Source organism: Heloderma suspectum, chromosome 1, assembly GCF_057233095.1.
Source record: "Heloderma suspectum isolate Gila_16-S chromosome 1, 16-S_ref, whole genome shotgun sequence".
In the NCBI taxonomy this organism is placed as follows: domain Eukaryota; kingdom Metazoa; phylum Chordata; class Lepidosauria; order Squamata; family Helodermatidae; genus Heloderma; species Heloderma suspectum.
Window position 1 is genome coordinate 93,609,783 of NC_139458.1, and position 27,005 is coordinate 93,636,787.

A 27,005-nucleotide genomic window follows, 5' to 3' on the forward strand; every position below is an offset into this window, starting at 1 on the left:
AAAAAGCACTATTTTATTGCCAGTCAATGAATTCAGAGTACTACTCTCCTGGCATTTATGTACCATTACTCAGGCAGAGTAGGGCCGTAGCTCCGCACATACAAACATTCACTGGGGTACCATCCTCTTACAGTGTGTGGCGTGTAACACACACACACACACACACACACACACAGACGTAATCTACATTACATGCTGTTGAATAGGTGCCCTTCATATCTGTCAAGTAAATGATTCACTTTGTCTACAGCACTCAAGTCTCTACCCCTTTTCTAATGAATCTTTGTGTTTTGCCCTTCCAAAAGTGAAACTCCCTCAGGACATTATCTGCCCTGCTTGAAGCTGCATTGTCACTCATTTTTCACCACTTGCTGGGTGTGGGGGCTTAAACGGCTACAGCAGGGTATGACACACCAACAGCATTTGGGCCCTGCCTTTTCATCTGTGCTGCTCTCATATAATTACTAACTTCCCCCACTTCTCCTGCAATTATCTCCTCTACCCCCTTAATGATCAGCTGCGGAATTAAGCCGATTTTCTCACTCTTCCCTTGTTGCCATGACAACAACTGGCCTGCACCTGCCACTGGATGAACAGTGGCACTTTTGGAGGAAAATATATATAACCACAATGGGAACAGTTTATCGCTTCTTCCTATAAGTAAAGCATGTACAGTAAAATTGCAGAAGGGAGAGGGAGAGGAAAAGGAGACTCAGGAAGAAAAATGATGGAATGTTGAATGAAAATAACACACACACAGTTTATGCAGAGCTTAGAGAAGCATAAATTTTCCTTTCCTCCTGATCCACAGATAGCCATGTAACACAACAGTTAGGCCCAAGTTATCCTGCCCAATTATGTGAAAACCACACTACTGAAAAAGAATGATCAAGAAACAAACAGAATAGGGCCAGTGTGGCAAGAGGGCTGGATCTGAGCTTGAGAAAGTTAGTTTAAATGCTCAGTTTGCAGTGTTGGCAAGTTGCTGTCACTCAGGCAGATTTCAGAACAACAGGTATTTTCCTCCTCATTACCTCCATGGTACTAGCCTGATACAGCAACGTTTGTTTGTAACAATACAAATATAATGAAGGAGAGGGGGGCAGTGTCTTTCCCCTGATTTCTGAGTGCAGCTGCTTCCCTGCTAGTCCTATACAAATCAATGGAACAGTGCAAAAGTATGTGCCTGTTCTGGATTCGCTCCTCCCAGAAGACAGTTTACTCTAAAGTCCCTTGGACACCCTGAGACGGCAGCTCGAATGAGCTTTGGCTGAATGGACTAAGCATTACAGCCCAATAGAGCTCACCTGTGTCACGGGAGCTATTAGAGCGTGTTAAGGGAGCTATTAGAGCGTGTTAAGGGAGCTATTAGAGCGTGTTAAGGGAGCTTCCTTTAGAAAATGGAAGTCTTGCCCAAGTGAGGAAAACAAAAGGCTGCACAAGCTTGCACAAAGGTGATGCAAGCAGGCAATAAGAGATGCAAAAAAGCATTTTGAAGAGCATATCGCTAACGACATCAAGGCTAACAATAAAGACTTCTTTAAATATATCAGAAGCAGAAAACCAGCTAGGGAAGCAGCTGGACCACTGGATGACAATGGAGTTAAAGGAATACTGAAGGAGGTCAAGGAGATTGCAGAGAAGCTGAATGAATTCTTTTCATCTGTCTTCACTAAAGAAGATATAGGACAGACAACTGTGCCTTAACTGATGTTCTCAGGAAGGGAGTCTGAGGAACTGAGGAAAATAGTGGTGACAAAAGATGAAGTTCTCAACCTTATTGATAAACTGAAAGCAAATAAATCACCAGGCCCAGATGATATCCATCCTAGAGTTCTCAAAGAACTCAAATATGAAATTGCTGATCTTCTAACCAAAATATGCAACATGTCCCTAAGATCAGCGTCTATACCACAGGACTGGAAGATGGTCGATGTAACACCAATTTTCAAAAAGGGATCCAAGGGGGATCTAGGAAATTACAGGCTGGTTAGCTTAATATCTGTTCCAGGTAAATTGGGTGAAGGCATTATTAAAGATAAAAGTAAGCATATAGAAGGACAAGTCCTGCTGAAAAAGAATCAACACGGCTTCCTCAAAGGTAAGTCCTGTCTCACTAACCTATTAGAGTTCTTTGAGCGTGTCAATAAACTTCCAACAAGGTTTTGACAAAGTCCCTCACCAAAGACGCCTGAGCAAACTTAGCAGTCATGGAATAAGAGGACAGGTCCTCTAACTGGTTAAACAACAGAAAGTAGAGAGTAGGAATAAATGGTAAATTCTTCCAGTTGAGGGAAGTAAATAGTGGGGTCCCGCATGGATCTGTACTAGGACTAGGGATGTACGAAAGTCACTTACCTGGTCCCGCAGCTTGCTTCGCGGTGGGGGGGAGGCGCTTCGGTTCTCCCCCCGAAGTTCAGGCCAGGGGGGGAAGGTGCCCCGCCTCGCCTTGCTGAAATTCAGGCCGGGAGGGGAGGCGCCCCGCCTCGCCCTGCCGAAATTCAGGCCGGGGTGAAGCGCCCCGTCTCCCCGGCCGCGAAATAAAAAAGTGAATGTAAAACACACACACACACACACGTGATAGGCTACGTAACGATTTACGTAGCCTATCACGGCTAGATTTCCAAAGTCAGCCGTGATAGGCTACATAAATCGTTACGTAGCCTATCACGGGTGACTTTGAAAAAGAAAAAAAAAGCGCGTATGCAAATGGCAGCGCCCATGGGCGCCGACATTTGCGTTCCTTATTTGGGCCCGGGTAGTCTACGTAAAAATTTACATACACTACGGCGAAAATAAGGGCAATGCAGCGTTGCCCTTATTTTCGCCGTAGTCTACGTAAATCTTTACGTAGACTACCCGGGCCCAAATAAGGAACGCAAATGGTGGCGTCCATGGGCGCCAAAAAGTACGCACATTTTTTTTTTCAAAGTCACCCGTGATAGCCTACGTAACGATTTACGTAGCCTATCACGGCTGACTTTGGAAATCTAGCCGTGATAGGCTACGTAAATCATTACGTAGCCTATCACGTGTGTGTGTGTGTGTGTGTGTGTTTTAACATTCACTTTGTAATGGCGGCGGCTGCAGCTGGTCGGAAGACCAGCCGCCGCCCCCGCCGAAACACCGCCGGGACCAGCCGCCGAGAGGGACATTCGTGGGAGGTAAGTCCCATCCCGGGGGGGAGGCACGGGGGAGCAGAGAATTTCACCGCCAATTTCGGGGTGCCGAATGTGTTGGCATTCGGCCTCTCCAAGATTCATGGAGAAATTCTCCGCCATCCCTAACTAGGACCAATGCTTTTCAACCTGTTCATAAATGATCTGGAATTAGGAGTGAGCAGTGAAGTGGCCAAGTTTGTGGATGACACCAAATTATTTAGGGTGATTAAAACAAAAAGGGATTGTGAAGACCTCCATCAAGATCTCTCCAAACTGAGAGAATGGGTGCCTAAATGGCAAATGCAGTTCAATGTAAGCAAGTGTGAAGTGATGCACGTTGGGGCAAAAAATCCCAACTTCAAGTACAGCCTGATGGGATCTGAGCTAGCAGTGACCGATCAGGAAAGAAGTCTTGGGGTTGTGGTGGACAGCTCAATGAAGATGTCAACGCAATGTGTGGGCACTGGAAAAAAGGCAAAGTCTGTGTTAGGCATAATTAGAAAAGGAACTGAGAATAAAACTGACAATATCATACTGCTCCTATACAAATCTATGGTGCGATCACACTTGGAATACTGTGTACAGTTCTGGTCACCACACCTAAAAAATGGTATTGTGGAGCTGGAAAAAGTGCAGAAAAGGGCAACTAAAATGATCAAGCGGCTGGAGCATCTCCCCTATGAGAGAAAGTTACAACAGCTGGGATTGTTTAGCTTGGAAAAAAGGAGGGTAAGGTGAGACATGATAGAGGTGTACAAGACATGACTCCATCTTCTGGCCTTCATTTGCTGCTCTGCAATGCCAGGTCTGTTACCCAGAAAACATCTGTCATCCCTGACATAATCCGGGATGAGGGTGCAGACCTGGCATGTATTATGGAGACCTGGCTGGCTGAGGCCGCTGCTCCAACTCTGGCAGCCATGTGCCCAGCTGGATTTTTATATGCACAGCAGCTGAAGGCTGGGGATCGGGGAGGGGGAGTGGCTGTTATCTATCGGGAGTCCTTGGTCTTCACCAGACCCCCTCTCTGGGAGACCAAGGTTGCTGAGTGCATGTACTGGAGGTTGGGCCCGAAGGGCAGTCTGGGGATTCTGCTCGTGTATTGCCCACCCTGCTGCACGACTAACTCCCTGGCCAAGATGGTTGAGGTGGTCTCTGATGTGCGTGTGCAGTCCCCTAACTTATTGGTGTTGGGGGACTTCAATGTACACTCAGAGGCCATTCTCATGGGGGCACCTCGGGACTTCATGGAGACCACGGCTTCCTCGGAGCTGTACCCTATTTTAACTGGGTCCACCCACGTAGCTGGTCATGCGCTAGACCTTGTGTTTGTTTCTGGAGAAGCGGGGAGAGATTTGGAAGTTGGGGGGGTATATCCACACACACACACACACACACACACACCGTTATGGTCAGATCACTATCTGGTGACGTTGGACTTCTTGGTTCCACAACCCCTCCGCAGGGGTGGAGGACCCATTAAAATGGTCCACCCCAGGTGTCTTATGGATCCAAATTAATTCCTGAATGCACTTGGAGATTCTCTGGAGCACGCAAATGGCAACTTGGTCGAGACCCTGGTGGGTGGCTGGAATGCTGCAATCACTGGGGCATTAGATCGGGTGGCTCCAAAACACCCTCTCCCCCTGAACAGGGTTCGAACTGCGCCATGGTTCAATCCATGGTTACGAGCCCTGAAAGAGGAGGTGAAATGGCTAGAGCGCCAGTGGCAGAAGCCCCGCTTGGAAGACCATCGGACACGGGCTAGAGCTGTATCTTCAGCCTATCACGTAGCGATGAAGGCAGCAAAAAAGGAATACAATGCTGCCTCTATCGCATCCGCAGAGTGCTCTCCCAGGAGGCTGTTCCAAGTGGTCCGGAGCCTGGTTGGTCCAGTTGCTCCGGAACCACTGGAGCATTCTAAGGCCTCCTGTGAGGCCTTGGCAAGGCACTTTGCGGATAAAATTGATCAGATCAGGAGTGTTACTCTGCACGCTGTGGATACAGTTAGTGAGCAAGAAGCGGCCTGTGGCAAACCGGTTTTGTGGGATCGGTTCCAGCTTCTTCCTCCTGATGAAGTGGACAAGGTGCTTTCATCTGTAAAGCCGACCGTCTGCTTACTTGATCCTTGCTCATCTTGGCTCATTATGAGCTACAGAGAGAGATTGGGTAGGGGATCAGGGAGGTGCTGAACACTTTCCTTGAGGAGGGAGTGATGCCATCAGCCTTCAAGGAGGAAGTGATAAGACCGCTCTTAATGAAGCCCTCCTTGGATCCCCAAATTTTGAACAACTTTCGCCCAGTCTCGGATCTGCCATTTTGGGGCAAGATCATTGACCGGGTGGTGGCGATGCAGTTGAAGGCACACTTGGAAGAAGCCAATTATCTACATCCATTTCAATCGGGCTTCAGGCCTGGGATTGGGACAGAAACGGCCTACGTTGCTTTGGTGGATGATATGAGGAGGGCTTTGGATAGAGGTGAACGCTGCTTCCTTGTTCTCCTCAACCTCTCAGTGGCTTTTGATACTGTTGACCACGGTATCCTCCTGGACCGCCTGGAGAGGATGGGCATTGGAGACATCATATTATGGTGGTTCCGGTCCTTCCTCTCCAGCAGGTACCAGAGGGTAGCACTGGGAGAGGAGGTGTCAGACTCGTGGCCACTCACGTGGGGGGTGCCACAGGGTTCCATCCTCTCCCCGATGCTATTTAACATCTATGTGAAGCTGCTGGGGGCAATCATCAGAAGGTTTGGGGTGCGGTGTCATCAATATGCAGATGACACGCAGCTCCACCTCTCATTCAAATCTTCACCAGGGTTGGCTGTGGAATCCCTGTCTAAATGTCTGGAGACAGTGAGTGGCTGGATGGGGAGGAATATGTTGAAGCTTAACCCTGACAAGACCGAGGTACTTTTGGTGGGAGACAAGAGGAGGTTGGGGGATGTTGACGTGGTGTTGAATGGGGTATGGCTACCCTTGAAAGACCAGGTCTGCAGAGCTGGGGGTTACTTTAGACTCCCAGCTGTTCATGGAGGCTCAGCTGTCAGCCGTGAGCCGGACAGGATTGTGCCAACTCCATCTGATACAGTGGCTGCGCCCCTACCTTCCCAACCATCTGCTCCCATCGGTAGTACATGCCCTGGTCTCCTCTTGTCTAGACTACTGTATTGCGCTCTACGTGGGGTTACCCTTGAACGGTTCGGAAGCTGCAGCTGGTGCAGAACGTGGCGGCTCGCCTGATTAAAGGCAGCCACCGGCATGATCACATCATTCCGGTGCTGAGAGAGTTGCACTGGTTACCAGTTGTTTTCTGGGCCAAATTCAAGGTGTTGGTTTTGACCTTTAAAACTCTGTATGGTTCCAGCCCAGCCGGTGTCCCTGGGACTGGCATATTAGCAAAGGGAGTTAGCAAGCGTAGATGGAGCATAGGATTGTATTGTAAGACTTGTAGTCAACAAGTTTTGCTTCATACTCTCAGAATCTGATTAGGTCTATTTGTTCAGAAAGGATCCCACACAAACACACACTCCTCTGCTAGGTTAGGTAGCCACTTTGCATTTTACTTTTTATCATCATTCTTTTATTATTATTAATGGCTTTCCCTCTGCCTAATTTCTTTTGTTGAAACTATCTAGATCATTTTATTAAGAGCCAGCAAATGTTAATCATTTTTTTTACATAAAATGTGTCTCATACAGGATTTGATTCAAGGTGTTGGTTTTGACCTTTCAAACCCTATATGATTCCGGCCCAGCCTATCTCAAGGAGCGCCTCCAGCAACACCGGACAGGCCGCTTAACAAGATCAGCCTCCGATGGCCTTCTCTCTGTCCCATCAGCCAGGACAGCTAGGCTGGTGAGGACAAGGGAGAGGGTCTTCTCTGTGGTGGCCCCCACTCTGTGGAACTCCTTCCCTAGAGAACTCTGCCATGTCTCCTCTTTCATGAGCTTCCACCACGCACTGAAAACTTGGTTATTCAGGCAGGCATTTGGGGTGGGTTAGGGTATTTTTAAGTAATGTTTTAATGTATAATTTCACTGTTTTAAATTGTACTTATCTACATTGCCCAGAGCGGCTGGGTGACCGGCCAGATGGGCGATTAAGAAATTTAATAAATAATAAATAAAATAAAATACAAAATATGCATGGTGTGGAGAATGTGGATAGGGAGACATTTTTCTCCCTCTCTCAAAATACTAGAACCCGGGGTCATCCTAAGAAGCTGATTGGTGGGAGATTCAGGACAGATAAAAGGAAGTACTTTTTCACACAGTGCATCAGTAAACTATGGAATTCGCTACCACAGGATGTAGTGATGGCCACCAAGTTGGATGGCTTTAAAAGGGGGTTGGAGAAATTCCTGGAGGAAAAGGCCTTCAATGGCTACTAGTCTTGATAGCTATGTGCTACCTCCAGTACCAGAGGCAGTGAGCCTGTGTACACCAGTTGTTGGGGAACATGGGTGGGAGGGTGCTGTTGCACTTATGCCCTGCTTGTGAGTTCCTGGTTGGCAGCTGGTTGGCCACTGTGTGAACAGAATGCTGGACTAGATGGATCCTTGGTCTGTTCCAGCATGGCTCTTATGTTCTTATTTACCTGTATGCAGGAACAGAACAGAAGAGATTCTTCTTGCACACACTCTGTTAGTTAGTGCTTCTAGATTGAGAGACAAATTCTCTTTCTAGTCTTGTGCCACCTGCTTCAGACATGTTTGCACCCCATGCAGAGCCTCCTTTCCCTCCACTTCTCTTCAACATAATACTGCCCTGATTCATATCCAAGGCCTCTATTGTTGAAGAGGTGGCTACAAACCAATACCAGCGTCTCCTAGTCACCTTCAGCCCAGCCACATTAACACAGCTATTAATAATATATTTAGGTACAAGAGCTGGCCCTTCTTTGCTCCCTGACCTTTCATGCTCCAGAAATTACAATTCAGTAATTTGCATCTTCTCAAAAACTCTTGGTAGCAGAGAGGCTGAATCATAATTACTGCTTTAGGTACAGAAGTACTCTTGCAAATCAGTCCCCATCACTAAAAGTGTATAGTGGAAATTACTCACACACATATCCAGTCAAAAGATTGTCACCACTATTTAAATCTGCTTCTGTGTATAAGTTCTTCCCACATAATGAAGTTTGTTAGAGGTATGATTTGTCAAGAGAATCCCCACGAATGATAAAACGGTAACACTGGAAGGACTTATTACCCAAGTAGGACATGTGTATGCTGAGATTCTTCATGCTAGTGGGGAGATACATTTTATAGGACCATCTATTAAAAAAAATTGATGAGCACATATTGTTACATATTGTCAGCTTTGGATATCCAAATACAGATGACCTATGTTGCTAAAAAACCCTCACACATCCAGCATTTGGAATACTAATTCATCTAATAAATTACCAAACTTATTTTCTGTTCTGTGACACCAAATTGGCTGAGAATACCAGAAGTGTTTAATACCACCACGTTGCCCTCAAATTTAAGTAGAGGATTGAAATCCAGGGTGTCTTTATGCTTTGTGGCAAGTATATGCCATCTGTTCTTTGAATTTCACACATACCTAACTATGCTGTCCCCTGAGATAACATAAATTTGACAAATGCACTTCTTCTTTTTCCCCTCTGATGCTATTCTAAGGTTATCTGCTAGTGTCAACTCAGTCTCCTGAGACAGTGAAGCACTCTATGAAACACAATACAAATCACTGCCCAGAACCAGACATCACAGAAGCCAAACTAAGGCCAGGCAGAGGAGCCCATTTAATTTAATCCCCAGTTCTAAGTCCAAAAGGGATGTTTCTACTGTAGCTCTTATTTGCAGATATTTGCATACTGAAATTCATCCTACCTCAATTACAACAAAATTTTCTTCATCTACAGTTTGAGGATAATGATGTCTGCCTCAGATGGCTATATGGTAAGGATTACAGAGATAATGCATATGAAGTCATCTGAACATTTAAATGTACTGGAGAAATATTATGTATCATCATCCCATTCTCAAACCTGCCTAGATATCTGTCTGACTAAAGAAAGGAATATACGATTTCTTTTAGGGAGAGGTAAAGTAACATGCATTGTTCCCTTGTACCATAACATTCTCCCCTTCATGGATCACTGTCTTGTTGTGGCGAAGGGGCTTGCGTAACTCACTGAAGTCATAAGCTATGCCGTGCAGGGCCACCCAAGATGGACAGGTCATGGCAGAGAGTTCTGACAAAATGTGGTCCACTGGAGAAGGAAATGGCAACCCACTCCAGTATTCTTGCCAAGAAAACCCCATGGAACGTATCACAAGGCTAAAAGAGATGACGCCGGAAGATGAGCCCCTCAGGACAGAAGGTGTCCAATATACTACTGGGGAAGAGCAGAGGGTATTTCCAAGTAGCGCCAGAAAGAGTGAAGTGGCTGGGCCAAAGCCGAAAGGACAGTCAGCTGTGGATGTGTCTGGTGGTGAAAAGAAAATCCGATGCTGTAAAGAACAATATTGTTTAGGAACCTGGAATGTCAGATCAATGAATCAAGGTAAGCTGGAGGTGGTCAAACATGAGATGGCAAGACTGAACATCGACATCTTGGGAATCAGCGAACTAAAATTGACAGGCATGGGCGAAGTTAATTCAGGTGACCATCATATCTACTACTGTGGGCAAGAATCCCTTAGAAGAAATGGAGTAGCACTCATAGTCAACAAAAGGGTGGGAAAAGCAGTACTGGGGTACAATCTTAAAAATGATAGAATGATCTCAGTACGAATCCAAGGCAAACCATTCAACATCACAGTACTTCAAGTCTATGCCCCAACCACTGAGGCCGAAGAAGCTGAGGTTGATCGGTTCTATGAAGACCTACAACACCTACTAGAACTAACACCAAAAAAAGATGTCCTCTTCATCATAGGGGATTGGAATGCTAAAGTAGGAAGTCAAGAAATCACCGGGATAACAGGCAAGCATGGCCTTGGTGTACAAAATGAAGCAGGACAAAAGCTAATAGAGTTTTGCCAAGAGAACACGGTGATCATAGCAAACACTCTTTTCCAACAGCACAAGAGACGACTCTACACATGGTCATCACCAGATGGTCAATATCGAAATCAGATTGATTATGTCCTTTGCAGCCAAAGATGGAGAAGCTCTATTCAGCCAGTAAAAACAAGACCTGGAGCTGACTGTCGCTCAGATCATGAGCTTCTTGTTGCAAAATTTCGGCTTAAATTGAAGAACGTAGGGAAAACCACTAAACCATTCAGGTATGACCTAAATCATATCCCTTATGAATATACAGTGGAGGTGAGGAACAGATTTCAGGGATTAGACCTGATAGACAGAGTGCCTGAGGAACTATGGATGGAGGTCCGTAACACTGTTCAGGAGGCAGCAACTCAATCCATCCCAAAGAAAAAGAAATGCAAGGAAGCAAAGTGGCTGTCTGAGGAGGCTTTACAAGTAGCTGAGGAAAGAAGGGAAGCGAAAAGCAAGGGAGAAAGGGGAAGATATATCCAACTGAATGCAGAGTTCCAGAGAATAGCAAGGAGAGACAAGAAGGCCTTCTGAAATGAACAATGCAAAGAAATCGAGGAAAACAACAGAATGGGAAAGACTAGAGATCTCTTCAAGAAAATCGGAGATCTCAAGGGAATGTTTTGTGCAAAGACGGGCATGATAAAGGACAAAGAAGGCAGGGACCTAACAGAAGCAGATGAGATTAAGAAGAGGTGGCAAGAATACGCAGAAGAACTATACAGGAAAGATCTAAATGTCCCTGATAGCCATGATAGTGCAGTCACTGAACTTGAGCTGGACATCCTCAAGAGTGAAGTCAAGTGGGCCTTAGGAAGCATTAGTAACAACAAAGCTAGCGGAGATGACAGTATTCCTGCTGAGCTATTTAAAATCCTAAAAGATGATGCTGTTAAAGTGCTGCACTCAATATGCCAACAAATCTGGAACACTCAACAGTGGCCGCAAGACTGGAAAAGGTCAGTTTACATTCCAATTCCAAAGAAGGGCAACGCCAAAGATTGTTCAAACTACCACACAATTGTGCTCATTTCACATGCCAGCAAGGTGATGCTCAAAATCCTACAAGCTAGGCTTCAGCAGCATGTGAACCGAGAACTACCGGAAGTACAAGCTGGGTTTCGAAGAGGCAAAGGAACTAGAGATCAAATCGCCAACATTCGCTGCATCCTGGAGAAAGCAAGAGAATTCCAGAAAAATGTCTATTTCTGCTTCATTGATTACGCTAAAGCCTTTGATTATGTGGATCACAACAAACTGTGGCAAATTCTTAAAGTGATGGGAGTACCAGACCACCTTATCTGTCTCCTGAGAAACCTGTACGAGGGTCAAGAAGCAACAGTAAGAACCAGACATGGAACAACCGAGTGGTTCAAAATTGGGAAAGGAGTACGACAAGGCTGCATATTGTCACCCTGCTTATTTAACTTATATGCAGAGTACATCATGAGAAACGCCGGGTTGGATGAATCACAGGTCGGAATTAAGACTGCCGGGAGAATTATCAACAACCTCCGATATGCAGACGATACCACCCCAATGGCAGAAAGTGAAGAGGATCTCAAGAGCCTCTTGTTGAGGGTGAAAGAGGAGAGTGCAAAAGCTGGTTTGAAACTCAACATTAAAAAAACAAAGATCATGGCATCTGGCCCCATCACTTCCTGGCATATAGAAGGGGAAGAAATGGAAGCAGTGACAGATTTTACTTTCTTGGGCTCCAAGATCACCGCAGATGGTGACTGTAGCCATGAAATTAAAAGACGCTTGCTCCTTGGGAGGAAAGCTATGGCAAACCTAGACAGCATAGTAAGAAGGAGAGACATCACCTTGCCGACAAAGGTCCGTCTAATCAAAGCGATGGTTTTCCCAGTAGTAATGTATGGCTGTGAGAGCTGGACTATAAGGCAGGCTGAGCGCCGAAGAATTGATGCTTTCGAACTGTGGTGCTGGAGAAGATTCTTACGAGTGCCCTGGACTGCAAGGAGGTCAAATCAGTCAATCCTAAAGGAAATCAACCCTGAGTGCTCATTGGAAGGACAGATACTGAAGCTGAAGCTCCAATATTTTGGCCACCTAATGCGAAGAGAAAACTGCCTGGAAAAGACCCTGATGCTGGGAAAGACTGAAGGCAAAAGGAGAAGGGGACGGCAGAGGATGAGATGGCTAGATAGCATCACCGATGCAATGAATATGAACTTGAGCACGCTCCGGGAGAGAGCGGAGGACAGGAAGGCCTGGCGTGCTATGGTCCATGAGGTCACGAAGAGTCAGACACGACTGAACGACTGAACAACAACAACATCAACAACCGTAACATTCTAAAGCTTCCTAGTATACCTATTTTAAAATGGTGGCCAGGCCCTACAAGTGTAGGTGGATCAAAGTATAGATGCTGGATCCCGTGTGGCTGAAAGGACTAAAGGGAAAAGAACTAGCTAATTAAGGAGTAGGGCTGACTGAAGGGCTTACCTTCCCAAAATAGCCCCTACCTAATGTCCCAATGGGCTTGTAGAAAAATATGCCTTGTGACACCTCTCCTAACATAAAGCAATTCTGTGTTGTTCCCACTCCAGAACTGGGAAAATCTCACATGAGGAAAAGTGTTATATGTGAAAAGAGGGAATTTGGAAATATCTACGGTTTTCAAGGCTGATTGGAGGACTACAAACTATCAAACCTTTGAGTTGCAAATGTAAATGTTGCTAAACCATGAGAAATGAAGTGCAGGCTACTATTAAAATGGCTGAGCAACTGTTGTAACCTATGACAGAGAATACTGTAGGCTTATAGCCTTTGAGCAAATGCACAGAACCAGAGTCTACAACATTATTCAGAAATTTAGTCTTCGTTCTTAAGACTTCTTTCTCTCTTGTTATTATAGCATTATGTGCCATTAATGGCAGTTTCCATCTTGCAGATTCATTAGGCCAAATTAGGAAATTATTCTCCATTCCTTTCAAATGACTGTACAGATATTAACCACATCTTGTCAGAAGTCAGCAGTGCTTCACCTCAGTGATGACGGATTTGTGTAATGACAACGCAGTAGAATACTGAGGAGTGCCCAGTATTAGTCACTCTACGGCAGCCTTCCTCAACCTGGTACCCTCCAGGCGTTTTGGATTATAGCTCCCAGCATTCTTGACCGCTGGCCATGCTGGCTGGGGCTGATGGAAACTGAAGTCCAAAACATCTGGAGGCCACCATATTCGGGAAGAATGCTCTTGAGCCCTTTGGAATTATAAGCACTGTTTAAAAGTTTCCTTTCTGCCATGTAGAAGAGACTAGAATTTCTCTAAACCTATATGGTTTCAAATGGCCGCAGTTTTTTAAGTCTAGCTTCAGAAAGGCAGTACAGGTATTATAAACACATGAGTAAATCTTAAGTATACTTTTCTCCCTTCTTTGCAGCTGATCTCTTTAAAAAATGAATTCACCTGATATCAGTCAATTTATTTACTCATCCGATCTGATATACAGTGACCAAAATTCATTTCTGCAAAATGAGATGAACAAGAACATGTAAGATTTCATTTACTGTTGGGAGTACACCACTTGGAACTAAAAATGCCTTTGCTCTTTTAAATGGAACCTATGCACATTTACTTGTAAACAAGTCTGACTGTGTTGAACAGAACTTATTCTACAGTAAGCATCTGCAGGGCTGAAGCTTTGAACATGCGTCTATCCTATTCTCACATGCGCAAGTGTGAGTGAGAGGGAAGTGGGTTGGATCATGCTGTTACATGGAGAAAATCAGAGTAGAAACAAAACAAATTTTTATTTATTTATTTATTATTAAATTTATTAATCGCCCATCTGGCTGGTCACCCAGCCACCCTGGGCGATGCACAACATACCACAAAACAATTTAAAACAATAAAATTCTACCATATTTTTTTTTTTAAAATACCCTAACCCACCCCAAATGCCTGCCTGAACAACCACGTTTTTAATGCACGACGGAATCTCATTAAAGAGGGGGCATGGTGGAGTTCCCTAGGGAGGGAGTTCCACAGAGTGGGGGCCACCACAGAAAAGGCCCTCTCCCTCATCCCCACCAGTCTAGCTGTCCTGGCTGATGGGACAGAGAGAAGGCCATCCGAGGCTGACCTTGTTAAGCGGCCTGTCTGGTGTTGCTGGAGGCGCTCCTTAAGCCGCCGCGTTCTGTACCAGCTGCAGCTTCCGAACCGTCTTCAAGGGTAACCCCACGTAGAGCGCATTACAGTAGTCTAAACGAGAGGAGACCAGGGCATGTACTACCGATGGGAGTAGATGGTCAGGAAGGAAGGGGCGCAGCCGCCGTATCAGATGGAGTTGATACAGCGCTGTCCGGCTCACAGCTGACACCTGAGCCTCCATGGACAGCTGGGAGTCCAAAATGACCACCAGGCTGCGGACCTGGTCTTTCAAGGGTAGCCGTACCCCATTCAACACCAGGTCAACATCCCCCAGCCTCCTCTTGTCTTCCACCAAAAGTACCTCGGTCTGGTCAGGGTTCAGCTTCAGCTTATTCCTCCCCATCCAGCCACTCACCGTCTCCAGACATTTGGACAGGGATTCTACGGCCAACCTTGGTGAAGATTTGAATGAGAGGTAGAGCTGCATGTCATCCGCATATTGATGACACTGCACTCCAAACCTCCTGATGATAGCCCCCAGCAGCTTCACATAGATGTTAAATAGCATCGGGGAGAGGATGGAACCCTGTGGCACCCCACAAGTGAGTGGCCACGGGTCTGAAACTTCCTCTCCCAGTGCTACCCTCTGGTACCTGCCGGAGAGGAAGGACCGGAACCACCGCAATACAGTGTCTCCAATGCCCATCCTCTCCAGGTGGTCCAGGAGGATACCGTGGTCAACGGTATCAAAAGCCGCTGAGAGGTCGAGGAGAACAAGGAAGGAGCATTCACCCCTATCCAGAGCCCTCCTCATATCATCCACCAAGGCGACCAAGGCCGTTTCTGTCCCATGCCCAGGCCTGAAGCCCGACTGAAATGGGTCTAGATAATCAGTTTCTTCCAAGTGTGCCTTCAACTGCACCGCCACCACCCGCTCAATCACCTTGCCCCAAAATGGCAGATTTGAGACTGGGCGAAAGTTGTTCAGAACTTGAGGATCCAAGGAGGGCTTCTTTAAGAGCGGTCTTATCACTGCCTCCTTGAGGGCTGATGGCATCACTCCCTCCTCAAGGGAGGCGTTCACCACCGCCTTGATCCCCTCACCCAGTCTCTCTCTGCAGCTCATAATGAGCCAAGATGGGCAAGGATCAAGTAAGCAGCTGGTCGGCCGTACCGATGAAAGCACCTTGTCCACTTCATCAGGAGGAAGAAGCTGGAACCGATCCCACAAAACCGGTTTGCCACAGGCCGCCTCTTGCTCACTAACTGTATCCACAGCGTGCAGAGTAACACACCTAATCTGATCAATTTTATCTGCAAAGTGCCTTGCCAAAGCCTCACAGGAGGCCTTAGAATGCTCCAGTGGTTCCGGAGCCACAGGACCGACCAGGTATTTTTAAATACACTTAAAAATACAAGTTGGCATCAATGTGAAGTGTGTAGATTCTTCACTTTGTCATCATCTCACAGCAAGGTATGTCAGTTTTAGTTTAAACTTTAAACTAAATTTTAATTTTTTATGCCCAATTATTCATTAACCCCTGCTCTTAAATTAAAAGCAATCTTGATGGGTACTGTCATGTACGGTGCTCATGTGCCCTTTTCATAGCAGCCACAGTCTTACTTGGACTGTGGATGTGGACTCTGACGAATCTATCTTTGGAAGACTCCGAATGGCTCACATGAAGTCAGTACGTTGAAATTCAGGTACGTATTTGATGGCTCTCACCCTGTTACTTCAGAATAGCAACCTTGCACTTTCCTTGATCTTACCTTCCCAAAAGGACAGCTACTTACTGCTGGCTCTACTCTGGATTCTCCTGGGTTCCTGAACCCAGCTACTTAAATTCTGCACTATTCCAGAACTTGATCTGTGTCATGCCACTCCAGGACTGAACCAAATTAATGATTTCTCATATTCCACAACTCCCGTGCTTTCTGTGGTGAAATAGCATCCTTAGTAGAGATGTGAAGGTTTGAAATAACCCTGGGGAAAACATTTTTTTCCCAGGTAGAAAAAAGGTGGTGGGAAAAAACTGCCCCCCCCCCATTTTCCATTTTTTCCTGTTTGTAATCTGCAATGTATGCATGTTCACATTATGGGATTACTATAAAATGATGTATTCCATATTTAAAGGTTTCATGTAAACATCGAATTATATTTTTATTGATATTTCCAGTTTTCAGATGAATGGCTTTCCACTCATTTGTATTTTTACGTATAACCAAGTAGACATGATTTCTGATTCATGGGAAAAGGGAATTTATATGTAAGTTGGTAAACCTCTATGAATGTTCCATTCTGTTCATCTCAGAAGCAAGGGAACAGCAAACAAATGGGACTGAGAGAATGACTGGGAATAGGAAAGGAGACACAGAGTGCTGCCTAAAGTAATTAACTTTCTTGTTCAAAAAATGTCCCTGTGGAAAAAGGCCTTTGAAAAGGAGTGACTAAGCACTGGTTAAACCTCAATTTTCAAGCACATCAACTGGCTCCCACCCCAGCCAGTTCTAATCAAACAGAGATAGGAGGAGGACAGATGGAGAGACAATGGACAATTACTCCCTTGTGGGACAGCCAGGCTATTAACTCAGAACCAATCTATGTAAGGTGAGTAGATTGGTCCCATCTGTAATTTCAGGTTCTACTGGGATCCTGTTAACAATGTATTACTGTCACAGGGAGAAATTTAGTAAGCCTAGGACTGCCCCTAAGGCTGCAATGTTTAATGGGTGCTTGAAGTCTCTCTTGCAGAAGCACTTTTAGTAATACCTTTCTTCATTATACAGAAAGGTAGAGACAGAAAGCTCTGAAAAACAATAAGACTACTGGCATGAGAAGAAAATAGCTCCTAATCATTGTAGTACAGTAAACAACATATAGCATTGTTATAGCAGGTGCACTACTGGCACGAAGAGTTTGCTTCCATTTCATCTATGCCACTTCCTTCAGCCCTTCTAGTGATGTTAGTTATGGACTTTAGAACAGAGGGTTCATCTTTGGGAAATGCACAGAATAAAGTAAGCTAGAAATCATAATATTTGTTCTTTGCAGTACAGATGCTTATGTGGTTGAGATTGTGTACTGGCAGTGGCAACATGGAGATATAAGGTCTCCTAATGCTGATGATTTAAAATGATGTTCTTAAAATGTTTTTAGTAATAATTTATTGAAATCTATGCTGCCATTTTGGTGGCCTATGTTTTTAATTTTTATGTTGCTGTCTTACAGTGTTTGGATTTTTGAATTTTATTTTGTATGTTACAATTATGTAAGCCACCTTTTAAATGCTATGCCCTAACAGGCAACAAAAAAATAAATAGATATATAGTGTTGCTTACAACCCAAAGTGAAGCTGGAGTGAAATATAAGATACAACTATCCAGCCAAACAATGAAGCCACATGTTTTCTTCAATGTGGTACCCTCCAGATATTTTGGACTACAACTCCCATCATCACTGACCACTGGTCATGCTGGCTAGGACTGATGGGAGTTGTAGTCCAAAAATCTAAAGGGTTCCAGATTAGGGGAGGATATTCCAGGGTATATTCGTTCACACTGTTGCAGAACTCAGAGTCAGAGAGACCACAGAGTGAAAGAAAAAGAGTTTTTCTTTATTTAACGCGTGGGCTTAAGGCTGGAATCACTTCCAAAGAGCCAAAAGCCCCGAGGCACATTAACACATTGCTTTTATAGACATTATGACACATATGAAACGGCTCCTCCTCTCCCTCCCGTGTGGGGTTGCAGTCCTCAACATTTCTTCTCTTAGCACCATTGTTTATAATACAATAAATGGGTTATAGGGTAGCCATGATAAGCAGAGAACAGCAGAGAACATGATATACATATCACTATGACCTTAGCCTTTGTTGACAAGATAAGAAATTCCTGTGTCTTGTCAGCTTACAAACATATATTTCAGAGAGCAAGAGCTCAGCAAGAACATGAAGCATGAGACTGCATGAGGCTACTTAGTCTGACCCCCGATATGGCTGCTACAACACAGAGCAACAACGAGACCAGACCGGAATAGCCAGTGGTCTGCATAACCCTAATATAAGCCATAAAACAATGTTTTTTAAAAGTTATGTTCCTAGAAAGCTAGGGTTCTTCAGTGAGAAGACCAGTAATAATAGACATGCTTTTCTCAAAGACACTAAACAAGATCTCCCATTACTCATCTTCCCCTGCAGCATACCATTGGAAGAAAGTGCTGGAAATAGTATGTTACGATGCACTATCTGCAGGGCAATGGCATAGCCTACAGGTCAGGCTGGTATTGAATGTGCCCTGGATGGACAATTGCTCTTGCAAAGAAGGCGTTCCTAAGCTGACTCTTAAGGGTTCCAGTGTAGAAAAGGCTTCCCGGAGAGTAAAAAATCTGAAAACCACTGCTCTAGAATTCTGGTAAATGAGCCAGAGTTCCTTAGCAGATATTCAGGAGCTCCTCAGCAGACAGAATTCCCTGAGCATGGATTTTTTTTTTTTTAATGTAACTGCATTACAACAACCCTGTAAAAGTGGACAAGTATTGTTATTCACATAGTACATATTGGCACAGGGCTGCAGAGAGGGGGCAGTCCTGGAGATAGAGAGAGGCCTGAGCTATCCAATGAATTAATGGCTGAACTGAAATTTCAACTGTGGACTTTAAATTCACAGGCCATACACTTGATAAAATCAAGCCAACAATACATGAGCTTATGCAAAACAAGAAAGGGAGTAAGAAGTAAGGAATAAAGTATGAAATACTTCAGAAAAAAAAGATCAGGTTTTGTATGATCTTAACATACAGCATGATATGACAGTCACAATTAGGAGAGACAGATGAATGACAGCAGGAAAGGCCATTGTAGTCTAAACAGTAGGTCAGCACATGGATACAGAAAGGAAAGGGCAAAGAGGAAGAAGTACAAGGACTTGGCAATAGCCCAGATCTGAGAAAAAACACACAATGTGGATGGGAAAGAGGGATACAAAAGCACATTTTGTGCTGAGGGAGGAGAAGATGAGTTGGGTGGAAAGAAAGAAAAATAATTTTTTCAGTGTTTAAATAAAACACCATGAAGAATTTCAACATGAACTAAAGGCCCTGTTCAGACATCACGCTAAGCCAAAATGGTTAGGAGTTTTGAGCTAACCATGTTGGCTTAGCGTGATGTCTGAACCACAGTCACTAACCACTTGCTGCAAGAGGGTTAGTGGGCTCTACTATGGCTTACCGTGATGTCTACACAGCCTCTGTGGTTAATTGGGAGCTGCCATAGAGCTCCACAGCAAAAGCAGCCAAAGAAGGAGCAGCTGCTGAGCACCAAAATGGCCAGCAGCATGAAGTATCAAAATGGACAGCAGCACAAAGGCTGCTGGGATGCATGGACGCCCATCTGGAGGACTGCAGGTTGCTGAGAGAGGGAGGGTGGTTAGAGAATGGTTAGTATATCCATGTTGCAGAACATGATTATCTGCACGTGTGGCGGTAGCACTCACAGTGGTTAGCTGTAACCACCATGCACCATGGTTAGCCTAACCACCCTTCCCCTATGTGCATCTGAACAGGTATAATGGAACTGAGAAGAGTGTGATGCCTTTGGGACAGAAAAAGACAACAGAAAGAAACACACACATGAGGGAATTTGTTGTTGTTCAGTCGTTCAGTCGTTCAGTCGTGTCCGACTATTCGTGACCCCATGGACCATAGCATGCCAGGCCTTCCTGTCCTGCGCTCTCTCCCGGAGCGTGCTCAAGTTCATATTCATTGCATCCGTGATGCTATCTAGCCATCTCATCCTCTGCCGTCCCCTTCTCCTTTTGCCTTCAGTCTTTCCCAGCATCAGGGTCTTTTCCAGGCAGTTTTCTCTTCGCATTAGGTGGCCAAAATATTGGAGCTTCAGCTTCAGTATCTGTCCTTCCAATGAGCACTCAGGGTTGATTTCCTTTAGGATGGACTGATTTGACCTCCTTGCAGTCCAGGGCACTCGTAAGAGTCTTCTCCAGCACCACAGTTCGAAAGCATCAATTCTTCGGCGCTCAGCCTTCCTTATAGTCCAGCTCTCACAGCCATACATTACTACTGGGAAAACCATCGCTTTGATTAGACGGACCTTTGTCGGCAAGGTGATGTCTCTGCTTCTTACTATGCTGTCTAGGTTGGCCATAGCTTTCCTCCCAAGGAGCAAGCGTCTTTTAATTTCATGGCTACAGTCACCGTCTGCGGTGATCTTGGAGCCCAAGAAAGTAAAATCTGTCACTGCTTCCATTTCTTCCCCTTCTATATGCCAGGAAGTGATGGGGCCAGATGCCATGATCTTAGTTTTTTTAATGTTGAGTTTCAAACCAGCTTTTGCACTCTCCTCTTTCACCCTCAACAAGAGGCTCTTGAGATCCTCTTCGCTTTCTACCATTAGGGTGGTATCGTCTGCATATCGGAGGTTGTTGATAATTCTCCCAGCAATCTTAATTCCGACCTCTGATTCATCCAACCCGGCATTTCTCATGATGTATTCTGCATATAAGTTAAATAAGCAGGGTGACAATATGCAGCCTTGTCGTACTCCTTTCCCAATTTTGAACCAATCGGTTGTTCCATGTCTGGTTCTTACTGTTGCTTCTTGACCCTCGTACAGGTTTCTCAGGAGACAGATAAGGTGGTCTGGTACTCCCATCACTTTAAGAATTTGCCACAGTTTGTTGTGATCCACACAATCAAAGGCTTTAGCGTAGTCAATGAAGCAGAAATAGACGTTTTTCTGGAATTCTCTTGCTTTCTCCATGATGCAGCGAATGTTGGCGATTTGATCTCTAGTTCCTTTGCCTCTTCGAAACCCAGCTTGTACTTCCGGTAGTTCTCGGTTCGCATACTGCTGAAGCCTAGCTTGTAGGATTTTGAGCATCACCTTGCTGGCATGTGAAATGAGCGCAATTGTGCGGTAGTTTGAACACTCTTTGGCGTTGCCCTTCTTTGGAATTGGAATGTAAACTGACCTTTTCCAGTCTTGTGGCCACTGTTGAGTGTTCCAGATTTGTTGGCATATTGAATGCAGCACTTTAACAGCATCATCTTTTAGGATTTTAAATAGCTCGGCTGGAATACTGTCATCTCCGCTAGCTTTGTTGTTACTAATGCTTCCTAAGGCCCACTTGACTTCACTCTCGAGGATGTCCGGCTCAAGTTCAGTGACTGCACTCTCATGGCTATCAGGGACATTCAGATCTTTCCTGTATAGTTCTTCTGTGTATTCTTGCCACCTCTTCTTAATCTCATCTGCTTCTGTTAGGTCCCTGCCTTCTTTGTTCTTGATCATGCCCGTCTTTGCACAAAACGTTCCCTTGAGATCTCCAGTTTTCTTGAAGAGATCTCTAGTCTTTCCCATTCTGTTGTTTTCCTCGATTTCTTTGCATTGTTCATTTAAGAAGGCCTTCTTGTCTCTCCTTGCTATTCTCTGGAACTCTGCATTCAGTTGGGTATATCTTCCCCTTTCTCCCTTGCTTTTCGCTTCCCTTCTTTCCTCAGCTACTTGTAAAGCCTCCTCAGACAGCCACTTGGCTTTCTTGCATTTCTTTTTCTTTGGGATGGATTGAGTTGCTGCCTCCTGAACAATGTTACGGACCTCCGTCCATAGTTCCTCAGGCACTCTGTCTATCAGGTCTAATCCCTGAAATCTATTCCTCACCTCCACTGTATATTCATCAGGGATATGATTTAGGTCATACCTGAACGGTTTAGTGGTTTTCCCGACGTTCTTCAATTTAAGCCGAAATTTTGCAAGAAGCAGCTCATGATCTGAGCCACAGTCAGCTCCAGGTCTTGTTTTTACTGACTGTATGGAGCTTCTCCCATCTTTGGCTGCAAAGGACATAATCAATCTGATTTCGATATTGACCATCTGGTGACGTCCATGTGTAGAGTCGCCTCTTGTGCTGTTGGAAAAGAGTGTTTGCTATGATCAGCATGTTCTCTTGGCAAAACTCTTGTTAGCTTTTGTCCTGCTTCATTTTGTACACCAAGGCCATGCCTGCCTGTTATCCCGGTGATTTCTTGACTTCCTACTTTAGCATTCCAATCCCCTATGATGAAGAGGACATCTTTTTTTGGTGTTAGTTCTAGAAGGTGTGGTAGGTCTTCATAGAACCGATCAACCTCAGCTTCTTCGGCCTCAGTGGTTGGGGCATAGACTTGAATTCCTGTGATGTTGAATGGTTTGCCTTGGATTTGTACTGAGATCATTCTATCATTTTTAAGATTGTACCCCAGTACTGCTTTTCCCACCCTTTTGTTGACTATGAGTGCTACTCCATTTCTTCTAAGGGATTCTTGCCCACAATAGTAGATATGATGGTCACCTGAATTAAATTCGCCCATGCCTGTCCATTTTATTCGCTGATTCCCAAGATGTCGATGTTCAATCTTGCCATCTCATGTTTGACCACCTCCAGCTTACCTTGATTCATTGATCTGACATTCCAGGTTCCTAAACAATATTGTTCTTTACAGCATCGGATTTTCTTTTCACCACCAGACACATCCACAGCTGAGTGTCCTTTTGGGTTTGGCCCAGCCGCTTCACTCTTTCTGACGCTACTTGGAAATACCCTCTGCTCTTCCCCAGTAGCATATTCGACACCTTCCGACCTGAGGGGCTCAACTTCCGGCATCATCTCTTGTAGCCTTCTGATACGTTCCATGGGGTTTTCTTGGCAAGAATACTGGAGTGGGTTGCCATTTCCTTCTCCAGTGGACCACATTTTGTCAGAACTCTCTGCCATAACCTGTCCGTCTTGGGTGGTCCTGCACGGCATAGCTTATGGCTTCACTGAGTTATGCAAGCCCCTTCGCCACAACAAGGCAGTGATCCATGAAGGGGATGAGGGAATTACTTTTCTGATATATACACCAGCTTGAAGAGATAATTCAGGCCCCTCTTACTTGAAGAGCTCTTGAGAAGCTGTCATCACGCTTGTTGCTTAGACTTTCCCAGTGCAACATTGGTGGATACAAGGTAACATTCAGAAATTCAGCACTTTCAGGGTAGTTTACAGTAAAAGGCAGTATGACAGACAATAACAGGGTGAGGGTGGGGGGCAGGGATATATCACAGGTTTAAAGTCTGGGAAAGTAAAAAGTCTAAAACACATACGTGTAGGTGCCAGATAAGCCTTCCTGAGGAGAGAGTTCAACAAATGAGGACCACAACCAAAAAGGTATTTCCTCCATAACCACCCACCTCACTTCAGATGGTGAGGCACCCAGAGATGCCTCTGAAGAGGTTGTCACTGTATGGGCAGGTCCATTCTAAACCAGCAATGGCAAGCTGGAGCCCCCCTCCCCCGCTGCCACAATTAATTTGAAGTTGAAGTCTCTCCACCCCACCCCCCATGCAATATTGTTAAGATACGCTTGGCCAGTGAAGCTTCCTGCTAAAGCTGCTGACCATCACTAGTTTAGAGTAACCATAAAGGCTTCTGGGGCATCCTGATATTTCAAGCACAGAAAACACTTGATGCATTTTGGCCAAGCAACATGCTCCCATAAACTACTTTTTCTACTCAGTTTATCCTTACGCTACCCCATTGTACTAGTTTCTTATGTTCCAGAGCAAAGTGAACACACATTATTCTGAGAAGCCTGTGGACCCTCTGAAGCAAAATTTGCAACAACTTCACCTAAATTAAATGAGAAGTTTTATCAAGCTAGGTGAACTAGCTGAAAACGAAATCACTCCAGTTCCCAGCTGTGTAATTTTGATAATGAAATGAAATCAATTGTTTTCCCATATTTTAATTGGGCTCTAGATTTTTATCATCAACCCCATTTTAAACCCCATTTGAAGAAAGTAATAATACAGCAAGGTTCTGGTGCCTGCAATCTATGATAAGCCATTGAGGACAAGGTGAGGACTCTGAGGAACATTTTTCATTTACCCCTTGCTGTTAAGGAGGCTCACTGAAAATCTGATGCCCAGGGCCTCTGCCAAAATCCCGAAGCCAATTCTTGCACATTCTATACTGGGACAACAAGAGAATTAAAAGAAGCATTACAGCCTTCCCTATACTTACTTTTAAGAGTATCTGCCTTTCAACATAATAATTATTATCTCTTTTGGATGTGCCACTTTAAGTCTTCATGATCTACCCAACATAAAAAAAAATAAAATTACAGGGAGGAGATGGAAGAGCATCGTAAAACATACTACTAGACCAATACCAATGAATACAGCTGAGCAACTCTGCCTAGAGAGGCCTGCACCAATGGCCTTCATTACTCTTTATCTCAGTGTCGAAACAGCATCAAAATGTCTACAGCAGAATTAATGCACCACTACTCATGTTCTATATCTGCATGTGTCATCATCTTGCTACTTTTATCAGTTCCTTTTTTTTTTGCACTCTTCATGGATATTTCCCAACCTACCTCTCCCACAAAGTCAAAGCTGTTTTCCAAGAACAATGCAGAAAAGTTTAGGCTTATTGAAAACGATGGGCATGTGCAGTACCCACCTGAGCATTCATCTAACTGGCACACTGGAAATTCTAAGCATTAGGAATACCAAGTTTGCCTTACATTATTAGAACACGTTTCTCTTCCCACACAGCCAAACATACGGCTATGAAAAATAAGGCCCACAGGGAAGAGGGGAAGAAGCAGAACAATCCATTCAGTTGTCAGCCTGCACCAAACTCAACATCAAAATAGTAGAAGTCACATTGATAGACTTCATAAAGACTGCATCAGGCAGTTTCCAAATGAATTCCCATTTCCCTGCTGAAGGCAGATATGTATAAAGAATTCTTCCAGAAAATAAGTATCATATGCCTAAACGTATCTTGGATTAACCTTCCCACAAAAGGGACTGGAGGGATTCAAGAGGAAATAAACAACAGCCATTTTTTTGTATATTTCTAAAGACATAAACCAGTAAAGAACAGGTCATGGTAAAAGGTACAGAATACAGAACAAGAGTAGAAAAATGTGTGGAAGTTAGTTTAATCCCATATCCATTACCAGGCAGAAGCCACTGCCACAAGGTGATATTTAGTTCATCTGAGTCAACTGTCTGGTTCCAGTACTGCAACTTGTTAGCTTTGGAACAGCAATTCGTTGAGTGTCCAGTGAGGTTATAATTAGGCAATGGCAACAGACTGTGAGTTATTCCATACAACCTTATTAGGTATTTTTTAATCTAAAAATACAACAACAGGGAATCCCTACTAGCATCAGTAGTTGAAAGGAAGTGCTTTATGACCATCCCACATTAGTAGCTCCCAGTGCTATTTACTTAAACTTACAAACTGGTTTTTGCTTATTAATACACATCCTTGCTAACAATCAGACAAATGCTTTTAAATCCTCTGTGTGTATCTGTTAGGGGAGGGGTGTTAAATACGTGACTTCCTCCCCTCTCTACAGAAGACTACACAGAACTGCCCAGTTGCTTATTCAGATCATGTGACTTACTTAGATCAGATTTTCTAGAAAATCTCATAAAACAAGGAAATGTGCTGCTTCTCTCCCCTGCATGAGCCACCAGCCAACACAGCTGACCATCTAACGTCATCTCCAGCATTTCCTGCCTTGATCTTCAGGAGCTCCAATCAGAGGAGATAATAGGTGTGCCTGGAGGGTTGATATGCTGAATTGACCATCATTGCAATCAGTACAATGAGTGACACATTGTAACTGAAGTAACTAACCCCAAAAGAGCCAATCAACAGGTCTCTATTTTTCATATGAATCGACACATTGCTAGGATAGCCTTGGCTAAAATCCTGAAGTACTATATTTCCCTCCCATAAAACAGAATGCTGGTATCTTTTTAAAGAACGTTAGGAGTCTTATTCCTAACCCCAAATGAATTTCACACACTTAAAACAAGTTAAGGGGTAGAATGTGGGGAGAAGGAAGAGGAAGGAAATGGTCTCACCTGGTTTCTTCATCTGTGCTCTGTGGGAAAACATACACACAAAAAAACAATGTTGGGAGCAGCACTGAAAGACATTGATTTCCATGTTTAGACTAGTACAAATAAGTAATGTATGACAGGCACACACAGGGCCTGCTGTCTAATGATGAAAGAGAGGTTCTAGCCTGCTAACGGAGGTCATCATCATTACATTTCAAGCTGCAGACTGCACTTGACCAGGAGGGCACAAAGAACAGCTCATTTATTACACTGGACTTGCAGCAGTAATAACAGTATCTCTAGAAGCGATCATCTTAGCTCTCATCAGTTAAGCACACTTTAGCCCTTCACACCAGATTCTCAGGTCATTCTGGCAAGATGGGAATGGCTCAGGATGCCATTTGTTGAAGATAACATCTTCTCATCCCCCGACCATACTGATAGGTTGATAACCCTTATCTAGTGCTTGGGGTGGCAGATGGTGTGTAATTACACAAGGCCCTAATGGTATCTAGCAGTTCAGATACGTTTGTCTATATGCCACAGTGCTCAAATGAGAAATGCCTGCAGTCCCAAACACATTGGGCTAGATCCTCATTGCTTTCACATGAGCACATGAATTGAAGATGACACACAAGTGTTAAAGTGCGGTGGGAAAAAAAAGAAAAAGATGTAAGGCCAGTACTCGTTAAAGCTCCTCATTCTGAACGGAGCCTTAAGGATATTTTATATCACATTCTGAAAGAGAGGAAAGGGCATTGCAATAATCAATTCTATGTAAATACCAC

At 44.5% G+C, this 27,005-nt stretch overlaps 1 protein-coding gene across 5 annotated transcripts in view; it reads right to left on the reverse strand.

The window, feature by feature from the left end:
* Window positions 1–27,005, reverse strand: part of TRIM44 (tripartite motif containing 44) — a 128,328-nt gene that overhangs the window by 44,959 nt on the left and 56,364 nt on the right. For all 5 annotated transcript variants that reach the window (XR_014790411.1, XR_014790414.1, XM_084851276.1 and 2 more), the window contains exon 4: window positions 26,239–26,258. Coding sequence is in view for 3 of the 5 variants with exons in the window: in XM_084851276.1 (XP_084707402.1) it covers window positions 26,239–26,258 (20 nt within the window). In the remaining 2 variants the exon portion in view is untranslated. The remainder of the gene's footprint in view (window positions 1–26,238; window positions 26,259–27,005) is intronic.